Source organism: Python bivittatus, unplaced genomic scaffold (genome assembly GCF_059951505.1).
Source record: "Python bivittatus isolate LINGU-HERP-01145 unplaced genomic scaffold, Pbiv_v1 ctg000840_np1212, whole genome shotgun sequence".
Classification (NCBI taxonomy): domain Eukaryota; kingdom Metazoa; phylum Chordata; class Lepidosauria; order Squamata; family Pythonidae; genus Python; species Python bivittatus.
This window is the reverse complement of record NW_028277113.1, coordinates 35,132,456-35,144,626: the sequence shown is the minus strand read 5'-3', so window position 1 is coordinate 35,144,626 and position 12,171 is coordinate 35,132,456. Positions and strand designations below refer to the sequence as shown.

At 35.0% G+C, this 12,171-nt stretch overlaps 1 protein-coding gene across 4 annotated transcripts in view; it reads left to right on the top strand.

Moving 5' to 3' along the window:
- ROCK1 (Rho associated coiled-coil containing protein kinase 1) overlaps positions 1-12,171 on the top strand; it is a 95,672-nt gene that overhangs the window by 51,047 nt on the left and 32,454 nt on the right. For all 4 annotated transcript variants that reach the window (XM_088130786.1, XM_088130785.1, XM_088130787.1 and 1 more), the window contains 7 exons: positions 1,625-1,731; positions 5,225-5,375; positions 6,536-6,696; positions 7,703-7,887; positions 8,203-8,272; positions 10,016-10,110; positions 11,475-11,640. In XM_088130786.1, the coding sequence (XP_087986912.1) occupies positions 1,625-1,731; positions 5,225-5,375; positions 6,536-6,696; positions 7,703-7,887; positions 8,203-8,272; positions 10,016-10,110; positions 11,475-11,640 (935 nt within the window). The remainder of the gene's footprint in view (positions 1-1,624; positions 1,732-5,224; positions 5,376-6,535; positions 6,697-7,702; positions 7,888-8,202; positions 8,273-10,015; positions 10,111-11,474; positions 11,641-12,171) is intronic.

The window sequence follows — 12,171 nt, the reverse complement described above, 5'->3', positions numbered from 1 at the left end:
CACTTAAGGAATGAAAGTCCACTTCCCAAAAGAACTCCTGGGTTAAGTTTTAAATCCAAGGGGAAAATTCAAGCATGCTCTTTATTTTATGAAAGCTACGTATAATAATATTCAGTCAAGACTTGGCTATGTGATCAGGCCTGGGGGTCCCGGGGACTGGCGAGATTTTGCAATGACTCCCTTACTACAGTTAACATCATCCTCTCCTGTTTTGTGTATTTTTTATAGTTTTTATAGTTTTAATTATTGTTTTATATGAATTTATTTGTTCTTTTTAATTGTGTGTTATATACACTACCCAGAGTTACTCTCTTGTGAGATGGGTGGCTATACAGATATGATCAATAAATAAATAAAATGTGAGAAGGCATACTTTAGGAAGAGTATAGCACAAGATGAGTTTACTCTTGTTCATTTTTACAAATAGTTCTTTTGTCAGAGGAAGACAATATTGCATCTTCCAGATGACCACCTTGGGTCTATCAGACTTCTTGCCAATATTAATTAAAAAAAATAAAATAAAAGTACCTACCATTTTGAAGCAAAAATACATCCTGTTCATTGTATTTAGTTACAAAAATGCTTGTGGGTCCCCCTGGGAGGGTACAGAGCATCCTTGGAAACTAGTTTAAAATATATGTGATAAGACTAGTTAAGTTATGTGTGTTTGTGGCTGTCTGAAGAGTCTTTCCATGGCAGCCAGATTATGAATGCGCCCACTGTCCCAATTTCAGATGTATTTCCTGCTGAAAAAAGTTGCCTGGACCTATCTTTCTCTAAAGCATTTCTGGCTTATATGGTTCAGGTTTTGATCTAGCCAAATTGATTTATCTAATATTTTTATATTTTTGCACACTGCCCAGAGTCTGGCAATATAAAAAGACTGTTCACAAAAATGATATCTGTACAAATAATCACAACAGACAGAATGTGAAAATAAAATACTTTCTCTCTTGTCCTGCTTTAAACTATTTTTGCTTTCTTTATCTTTTAGAAATAGTTGGGGAAATCTGTTTATGAATAGGACCTAAATCATAGAACTAAAATCCTATGATTTTATTAATGCATGTATTAAGTATGCACAGGAGCTTTCTTATTCATAATTACCAGCTGTTTACTGAGGGTGAACAATGGATGCTGGGTTAAAAAGAGTTTTCTGAGGAATGTATAGATCACTCAATGTCTTTCTAAAACAGCTTTTGCTTGTGCTATTCTACGTTTGTGTTAGGGAATTTGTGGGCATAACCTATTTGCATTGGAAAATGCAAGTTCTTCAAATCAATAAAGACTAGCATTTTTATTGCAAATGTGAATATTTTATTGCAAATGTGAATATCTGCCATTTTAATTGAGTGTGATTACTTAGCCTTTCTTGCATACACTCCATTTTCAGTTATTTGTTTGCATGCATATATGTGTATACACACATGAATATATATGTATACACATTTTCAGTTTAATTACTAAATTTAGTGGAATTTGGGAGCATGGATCTATCATTTTAAATATAATGTTTTTTCTTAATGAACCATCTTTGATATATGTTAAAAGCTTTATGTATGTAAACAATACTTGTCCATGTGGAGTCATAGAAACAGATAAATATATTTAAATATTACTATAGCTCGGATTACAGCTTTACAAGAAGAAATCAAAGGAGTGAAAAACAATCTTGAACGAGTGGAAGAAGAAAGAAAACAGGCCCAAGACATGCTTAATCATTCTGAAAAGGTAAGGTAACTAAGTAATGAGGCACAAAGTCTTTTGTATATTAGATGTAAATCTTGGAAATACATATTTTGAATAAAAATATATCTGTATATTTTTAGAAATCCAGGCAAATGCACATGTGAAAATGATAGGAATACGTTATAAAACTCAGGCCCTGGAAGAAGGGTAAATCAGAAACCAAATTGGGACCCACTGCTAAATTACCATTATTTCTAAATGGTAAGACCTTATGAATACAGCTGTGCAGCCCTTTGGATTTGAGGGCAAAAGGTGCTTTAGAGTGTTCTGGGAATGAACATAGTACCTGTTTGCACCTTATTGAACCAAGTGTGTCTGCTACTGCACAGTCCCAGGAAAGAGAGTAGCTGCCTTAAGGAGTTACCAGCAGGTGCTAGATTTACACTAGTCCCTTTCAGGATAAGCAGTGTTATTACAAAAAGCACAGAAAGAGAGCAAGAAGCAATAAGTGAAAAAATATTAAAGGCGTTAGTTAAGAAAGGAAAAGGAATTAGAGCTAAATCTGCTCTACGCCACTATTCCTCCCCATACCTTTCTGCTCTTTTGAATCATCTTTGCTTCCATAACCACACAGCTTCATACATTGCCTTTTGTTCTTTAAACTCATCTCTCACTTTTTGTGGCTCTCATCAGTTCCGTCCAACCATGACTTCTTTGTTTTTCTCTCAAGCTATTTGCTGTTCTTTCATATATTTGTTTTGTAATTCAATCCTTATTCATTCTCTCTAAGTGACTCAGCCACATTGCTATACTTCTGTACTGGATTCTGATCACTCACTTTTGTGTTCAGTTCATGTTAATTTGCCATTCGTTTATTTTTGACCTTATCATTTCTTGTTTTACTGCATATTCTTTTTAAGTAACTCATTTCAACTGCATTCAACTTAATGTTATATTTCTCTTGAAATACCCAACTTTCACTTTTATTTAACAAAGTGGACAGACGCATGCTCTTACACACAGCCATTTTTCTTATTTTGGAAAAAAAATAATTCCTCACAGCAGACAACATACACTCACTACCTTTCTATGAATGTGTCTCCATCCATTTTCTTACCTTTAATACACATTCTACCAAGGCACACAAATTGATTTACTTTCTCTAGTTTTTTGCCCAATTTATATATAATTTGCAATTGCTTGATTTTTCTTGTGAAATACAATTACCTTGGGTTTTGATGCATTCATTTTCAGATCTTTATTCCTTATTGCATCGTAAAATATATCTAAGATTACTGCAAATCATTTGGGTTTTCAGCCAATATGGCATAATCTGAACATACAAACGTGTATGTTCATGTCCCCAACCTATATACCCTTATCCTTACTATAAGCATTCCCTAGGCCCCTCCTGTGTGGGGTGCCACAGGGTTCTATCTCTCTCCCCTCCTTTTCAACATTACATGGAACTGTTGGGTGAGGTCATCCACCAGTTTGAGGTTCAGTATCCTCATATGCTGATGGTTTCCAACTCCTCTGCCTTATATAAAGCTACAGGGCATTTCTCAAATTTTACTTTGTCATCTCTTGCACCCTTTCAATCATAATTCTGCCATCCCAGATTCAGCTATCATGCCATCCCAGATTCAGCTATCACATTCATATTTTAACATCTATGCCTATGGCTTCACAAATGTTCAGCATTCTCACAACATTTATTACTTCCTTTTCATAATTTTTTCTTGCATATTAACATTTATAGCATTCTTTTAATTCTTTGGCATGTCAGTATCATTCTCATGAAAATCTCTAAAATATTCCTTCCAGCACTCTCTCACTTCATTTTTATCTCAAATCCTTGCAGTGGTTTTATTTTTAATTCCATTCCTTCAGTTGGAGGATCCTTTTTTAGTTCTCTTCACCGCCTTCCAAAGCAACTTTTTATTTCTTATCATAAGTAGCTCTGCATTTTCTTTGCCTGTTTTAAATGTTTCTTGCTCCCCTTTACTGTGTTTCTTATAGCTGCCTCTATCTCCCTATACGTATACTGTATCATTTTTTGCAGCAGTCATTTCCTTATATCATTTTCTCACCCACAGCTTCTTTTATTTTATCATTCCACCAAGCTTCCTCTTTCATGCTTTGTATTAGCATAACTCCATTCACTACTGTGACACTGTGTAGCAAAATTTGTTTCAGTCTGTTATAACTAGCTTTTAAATAATATTTCCTTACAAAAACTTCCCATTCATTTTGTTGGGAAATTATCTAGTAATATTTTTTCATACAGGACTCTGACTTTTTCTTCCTATAGTTGTTCTGCTGTCTTTCTCATTTCTTCTTTTATGTCAATTTTTCCTAAGATACACTCCAGATACCATCAAGAAATGTTTTGTCCCACATTCAGAACTTCTTATCGCCCTTATATCCTTCAATAATTCTCTGTCTTCCATCATAAACAATCGTGCTTTTAGATTTATATTCATTCCTTTCTATGTGTACTTTTGAACAAATATATGCTTAAGTCATGTATTCAATACAGACTTTTTCTAAGCAGATGACACTAGAGAGTCACCATTCTCTATACTTTTGGGGTCTCCAAAGGCCCAATCACAGTTACTGTGCTCCTACTCATCCATTCACACTATCTAACACAATTCACCCTCTGCCTCCCCAGATAGTTTTTATTCAGAATGTTGCATAGTTTTGCCCAAAACTCATTTCTTGTTCTTCCATTATCACCTTTGATTAGAGCATAATATGCAACTGTCACCATCCTATAGATTCCTACTTTTGTACACACTGCCAACAACCTAGGTGGCACACATTCATACTTTCTGATCTATATTTTAGCCCTTTTATTCATAATTGAACCTATACCTTTACTTCTCTGCATCTGTTGATCAACTCTGCAAGATCAGACTGCACCATCTTCATTCAGATCTGTTTCATCTTTCTCCTCTGTCTTAGTCTCACAGACATGTATCTTTTTTTTTCTATTTTGTTTCATACTCTTTACCATGTATGCATCTTACATTTCAACTCATAATCTTCCGTTAATCATAGTCGTCATGCAGTGGGTCCATACATACTGACTTCTTCTGCCCATCATGGCTTTGGTCAGTTGAGGTTTTCACATACATGTTTTAGCAATATAGAGAAAGTATAGGATAGGTTACCAGCCTTAACTCTATCTGTGCCACATGCAGTATTTCCTGCTAACAATAAGGATAATACTGGCCCTTTGACATATTTTGGTCAGTGTGCCACGAGTAAAACCAAAACATAGTTTTACTCCAAGCACATTCACTCTATTTTATGCAAGCCAGGGTTTGTAATTGGAAACTACCTTACAAGTTAGTATATCATTGCCCACATCCCACAGGCATTTTACTGAAACCCATTCAGGACCCAGTAGATGTGCAGCAAATAAAAAGGTATGTAGGAAGAAGAAAGCTATTGAAAAGTGTAATGAAATATAAATACTTGTCATATTTAGTATATCTGATACCATTTTATACAAAATATCTTGCAGGAGAAGAATAACTTGGAAATAGATCTAAACTACAAACTTAAAATGGTACAACAGCGTTTAGAGCAAGAAATAAATGAACATAACATAAATAAAGCTCGGTTAACTGACAAGCATCAGTCAATAGAAGAGGCCAAATCTGTTGCTATGTATGGTAAGTTCTTAAAGCATAAGCAAGGTTAATATGTAATTAATATTTATATATTTCTCCCTTTAAATAATAATGGGTTGCATGTTCTTTCCTAATCTGTGTAGCTTCCTTGGCAAGCATCTGAGAGTGGTTTGCCACCGCCTTCTTTTGGGATTTTTTTTTTTCCAAATTTCCAGTCTAGTCTACAGTCCTTTGATTTTCTGGTGATTTTCCATTAGAGTACTAACCAGGTCTAACCTGCTTACTTTTCTGGGCTTACTGTAGGTAATTCTTTGGGAAATTTCCTGTGGGAAATGGGATACTGCTGTGCTAAATTAGCCTTCAGCATGGTTCATCATAGTGCATTTCTACAGAATATTAATCTACCATTATAGGAAGGTCTCTTTTAGCAGAGGCATGACCTGCTGAGATGTGTGGTAGTTATTTTCTGTTATTCAACTATGAATAAATTTGGATACCAGTCTGTTTCCCATAACATTAATAAAGTGGTAATGAACAAGAGAGAACAGCTGGCCATCCTCTGTGTATTATCTCAGCATATGTAATCTATATGCATTTAAACTTATCAGTATACTACATGTAACAATTCTAAGAAATTTTTAGTTGTTAATATAGCGGCCCTAAATGCTTAATATCTTCGCTCACCCCTCTGTAGGATATCTGGAAGATCTCATGAATACATTCTTTTTTGCATTCCTAATGTAATGTACTTTACAGGTAGTTCTTGCTTACTGACCACTTGTTCAGCAACTGTTCAAAGTTATGATGGTGCTGAAAAAGGAAACTTATGACTGGTCCTCAAAGTTGTGGCTATCACAGTGTTCCTGTGGTCGTGATTCAGGTGCTTGGCAACTGGCACGCATTTATGGTGATTGCAGCATTCTGCGGTCAAGTGATCGCCATTTGTGACCTTCATAGCCGGCTGCTGACAAGCAAAGTCAATTGGGAAGCCAGCAGGAAGTCACAAGTTGCGGTCATATGACATCATACTTAATGACCCACAGTGATTTGCTTAAAACTGCAGCAAGAACTGACAAATTAACATCGTAACTTGGGCATGGTCACATGACTTTCACTTTACGACTATGTCACTGGTCCCAAATACAGTCAGTAAGTGAGGACTACCTGTATTTAATTTTTGTTGTTCCTCTTTGTTTTTTTAGAAATTGAAAAAAAGGTTAAAGAAGAACGTGCAGCAAGAGAGAAGGCAGAAAATAGAATAGTTCAGATTGAAAAACAATGTTCCATGTTAGACTTTGATCTGAAGCAGTCCCAGCAGAAGATTGAGCACCTTACTGAACAGAAAGAGAGACTGGAAGATGAGGTAAGACAATAATTTCTATGCCGGTGTAAACATACCTTTTAGACACTTATGATAAATTCATTATCATTTCTGTGAACAAAAAAAATCTGAGTGTAGTTGCAAATCCAGCACAAAATTAATTTCACAAATTGTTTATAAACTGCCTCACTCCAGGGGCTCTGGACATGGCACTCTAAAATATTTCCTGAATCATAATTAAGCTTTGCCAGCAATTAGAATTGGAAGGCCATTGACAGGTATCTGAGGCTTCTTATGAAACTACTTGGATCTTTGTTTTGATACATTGGGTCAAACGTAGAAACACCAAAACTTTAGAACTTGTTAAACAAAGTCCTTATTGCTGTATATTCTTGCTGTACATGTTGATATAGAAGAGAACACAACGGACAACATAGTTTGCAGATGTAGGGTATTTCAGGCCAGAGGTCCAGATGTCTTGAGGCAAAATGCCTTTGAAACTGATTTTTTTAGGACATTTTGATTGAGACAATCAAATATAAATGCAGTCAAATGCAAAAAGAAATGGTATAGGTATTGTTTTGGATCTCATCCATAATTTTACTCTAATATTACTGTACATACATGCAATAATATGCAACACTTTGGATCCAAAGTTTAAAGTAGTGCTTCAGAATGGGCACGGGTTTAAAAAAACTACTATCTTTTCCTGGGCTCACATGGTAGCCATGGAAGTCCAAGAAAATACACGCTTAAGTTAAGGGAGTGCCAAGAGGATACAACAAGGTGCTTCAGAGCAGTTGTGGGTACATTGTCAGCACCTCCTTAATTCAAATACCTATTTTCCTGGAATTGTACAGCTATCATGTTCGCCCAGAAAAAAATGCACTCCCACACCTGCTTCAAAGCACTGTACAATATGTGGATTTAATATAATATGAAATGTTAGGATTTTCTTAGATATTAGAACATTTTCATCCTTGGCCTGGAATTGGGTAGTGCCAAAGTAGGTAGGTAAAAATAAATAATTTTTTTATTGTGTGTTTAGGTTAAGAATCTGACACTTCAGTTGGAACATGAGATAAATAAAAGAGTGATGACACAGAATGAACTGAAGATGCATGCTATAGAGGCAGATAGTTTAAAGAGTTCTGAGAAACAGCTAAAACAGGAGATCAACACATTGTTGGAAGCAAAAAGATTAGCAGAATTTGAGTTGGCTCAGCTGGCTAAGTAAGTTACATTTTTATTATCAAAAAGAACTATGTTGTAAATGGCTGCTTTTAGTAATGTGATTGATGCTGTGTTGCATTGACTTCTCACTTCACTGTTTACAGTTATTTATGCAAACATCTCATGGAAAGTTGTCCATGAAAACTAATGGGATAAATATGGTAGACTTTAAGGAATTTCTAGACTCTGTGTTTTAAGTTGTCTGTCTGTTCTGCTCAAATAATACTTTTATTACTTGATATACTGAACACCTGATGTCTAAGAGTTCAAAGTAAAAATTCCCTTTTTTAAAAAACAATATTTTTTTCCTCAAAGGCAATACAGAGGGAATGAAGGCCAAATGCGTGAATTACAAGATCAACTAGAAGCTGAACAATATTTTTCTGTAAGTGTTCTTGTATATTGCACAAGCATTTAATGATGTTATGCACAACTTGCATTAATCTAATAATAGTGACTTTCAGTTTTATATAATATTTGTGCCTGGAATGGGAAAAATGGTAAGTGGGAGAGGAAGAATAAGAAAGATACACACAAAATTGTTTTTTATTACTGTTTGATTTTGACGTTTTTGCCTGCTGCCTCCTAGCCAATATCTATAGAGCTAAAAGAAAGGTAAACATGCATTTTTCTTTTAGCCATTATTATATGAGGTCAATCTGGACTTGCTCTTGTTGCCATTTTGGACATATATGTTAGGTTGGGCTCAATAGTGTATCAGGCTTGACTTTCTAAAACCTTACCTAGGCATCTATGTTTTGGATTTCCAATAAATCTTCCTCTGAAGACTCCTGTTCTTGCTTAAAGAATTGCTATAATCCATAATGTTTCCACTAGGTATCCAAGAAACATCTATTATGAAGGCCTTCTTCTACTTTCTCTGTTAACCTACTCACAACAACTGGAACTTTCAGAAGAGGGGGCTTATTGTGATTGGCTTGCTTATGTTTAGGGTCTGCTTTACATATCCAAAAAATGTCCTTAAAAACCCTTCTGGAAATAGAAAATCAATGCACTAGAAAAAGTAGTGAAAAAAGAATCTTACCTGTATAGTTCTGGGTTTTTTTTGGTTTTTCAGAATTTTGTATATAGAAAAAAAATTAAAATTGGAATTCTCATTAGTAGCTTGAAGTATACACTATATTCCATCTCATTGCACAGAATGTAGCTCAGATCTGGGAAGAAAACTCTTCTGTAATTCAACCAACTACTGAGAGGTGTGCCCTGACCTTGATGATCTATTTGGCCTTATCTTTTCGAGATATATGAATGATATTCCCTTAAGTGTATCTTGATGATTAAAGAGAAACCGAATTTGTAAAACTAACAATGCTGGTGGTTTATTCTTAAAATGTTAATCTCAGTGTAAAAACTATTTAATTATAAAATAACTATTCAGCTCTTTCTTTGTAATAAAGAAGAGCCCAGTCTGATTAACAAAATATTTATATTAATCATTACAATACTTTTTTAATGTGTTAACTATTTTATGTATAATTTAATTCACAATGCTTTTTTTTAATCCAATTTGGGAAGGTCAGGAGGAAAGCCTAATTAGAAAAGGCCTTCTATAGATCTTGCTGTTATTTTTTTCTTCTAATGGCATTCATTAAAGCTTTATTGTGAAGGCAATATTCAAACTGGCCTTTCCAAACTGAGAGTTTTTTATATCTGTTAGGTATGGAAAACTGTAGGACAGTTTCTATTTCATCCCACACCTGGTTGCTCTTTTCAGTTCACCAGTCAAGCAGGTAGAATTGTTCTTAAGCCAGCACTCATGAATCTCAGACTGGCTTGCCATTATTCTGTCCATCCAAATAATTTTCATCTTTTTTTCACTATCTGTCTGCTGTACTGGGCAGCATGTGAGGAGTAAAAATTATGCTGTAATCTGTTTATAGATGCTGTTTGTTGCTGGCTTCATTGTACAATTTTTAATGTCTTTTTTATCAAAAAAAGTTGTAAGCTCTTTGAGGGAACGGTTATAAAAGCTTGATATAAATAATAAATAAATATAGATTGAATAGTATGTAGCTCTTATCATCATCCCTAGTTTGACTCCTGAATGGAAATTTATGGGTTGTAACAGAATGTCTAAATGATGATGGCGTCTTTTTTTTATTTGCAGACGCTTTATAAAACTCAGGTTAAAGAACTCAAAGAAGAAATTGAGGAAAAAAATAAAGAAACGCAGAAAAAAATACAAGAGCTGCAAAATGAAAAGTAAGTCACTTTTATGGGCATAATCCTTCCAAAATTGAGACACTCTAAGCAACATTGATATTGCTGAGAGAATAAGCATCTTTTATCACTTGGAAACAAAAGGGATTTAAATGTGTTTTTGTGAATTGTGGAAAAAAATAAAATTTGATCTCATGTTTAGCACATTTGCAAAATATTAGCAAGAGCAAAACATCTTTTTTAATATAAATATTTTTTGTAATACAAAGTAATCAGTTGTTGTACTTTAACATGTGCCTAAAACAGGTTTTTGTTAGATATGAAAACCATGTATTCAGTGAAATGAATACCATATTTTTCCAACTATAAGACGATACTTTTTTCTAAAATCCTTATGCTAAAAATTGAAGGGCGTCTTATGCAAGGAAGTAAGCCGAGGAGAGAACCGCACGATTGCAAAACTGCCCATACTTTGTCTCTGCAAACAGGCTTCCTCCTATTGCTAGCCTCCAATCACGAGTGAAATAGCTTGACTCTGCAAACAGGCTTCCTCCAATCACGAGCCTCCAATCACGAGTGAAACTGCCCATACTGTCTCTGCAAACAGACTTCCTCCAATCACGAGCCTTATGTAACTGACGTCAGCTGATGCTGAACAAACCAATTGGAGGAAGTCTGTTTGCAGAGACAAGCTATTGGCAGTTTCACTCGTGATTGAATGTAATCAGTTATGCAAAAGAGCATGGAAACAGAGCTGCAGAGAGACGGTTTGGACCTCCTCCCACCGAGTGTATCAGGTAAATGTTACCTAATTACTAATTAAAATTTGTTCTGCACTATCTTTAAAATATTGATTTCTTAATTTTGGGTTGGAAAAATGGGGGTCGTCTTGTACATGGGGGCATCTTATTAACGGAAAAATACGGTATATAAACACAAGGAGCTATAATCTCAGCAGAAATAACATTCCATAAAGTAGAAAATTCAGATAATTTAGTACACAAGGATTCTTTTATTGTGTGTGTGTGTGTGTGTGTGTAAAAATAAAACTTCAGTTGCAAAAACAATCTCATCTAGTACCTGATAGGGATTGCAATTTATTCCTGTAATTGCTTTGAACTGAAACTTAGTAGTTTGTATAACCAGTTTGTACAAGTCACTAGCCCAGAGTTAAACAGTGGCTGGATTCACACATTGTGCTGAGTCAAACAATCCCCATTACAGATTAGTGTAATTATCATGATGGCTTGTTCAACAAACCATGTTTAAAACAAACCATGTCCTACTAGAACCATCAGGGAGTTTACAGCTAAATAAAAAATTGCCTCCTGAGCTGAGCAACTACATTGCATTATTTCTTAAAGAGCAGTGTAATGTTTTTTAAAAATAATAATTTTGTGTTGCAGAGAAACTCTTGTTACACAGTTAGATCTGGCTGAAACGAAAGCAGAATCTGAGCAGTTAGCCCGAGCTCTCCTTGAAGAACAGTATTTTGAACTAACACAGGAGAGTAAGAAAGCAGCATCACGAAGTAGACAAGAAATTATTGATAAGGACAATATTGTTAGTCGGGTAAGTTATATTTATACATTTATATCATGAAGTCAAGTTTATTATATTGTAGAAAGAAGTATATCTTTAATAATGTGACTACACGTTGAGGTTACTATTATGCACACTTGTTTTTCTTACAAACCTTCAGTGGCAAGATTGATGCATGCATATAGGTGAATAAGCATGTAGCTTCCTTCCATGAAATATTAAACATTTTCTTACATTGGAAATCACAGAATTATAGGGTTGGAAAAGATCTTGGAGGTATTATAGCCAATTCCCTGCCCAGGGCAGGAATCCTCATGCCATCTTATATACATGGTAATCTATCCTTTGCTTGAAAACCACCGGTGATGGAGCCTCTGTAACCACAGGAGGCAGACTACTCCACTGCTTAATAGTTCTCTTTAAGCTAAACATACCCAGTTCCTTTAACTGTTCTTTATAGGATTTAGTCTCAAAGGCTCTCACCATCTTTGTCCCTCCTCCTCTGCCCTCAGTATCCTTCTTACATTTTGGCAACCAGAACTGGACACAGTATTCCAGGTG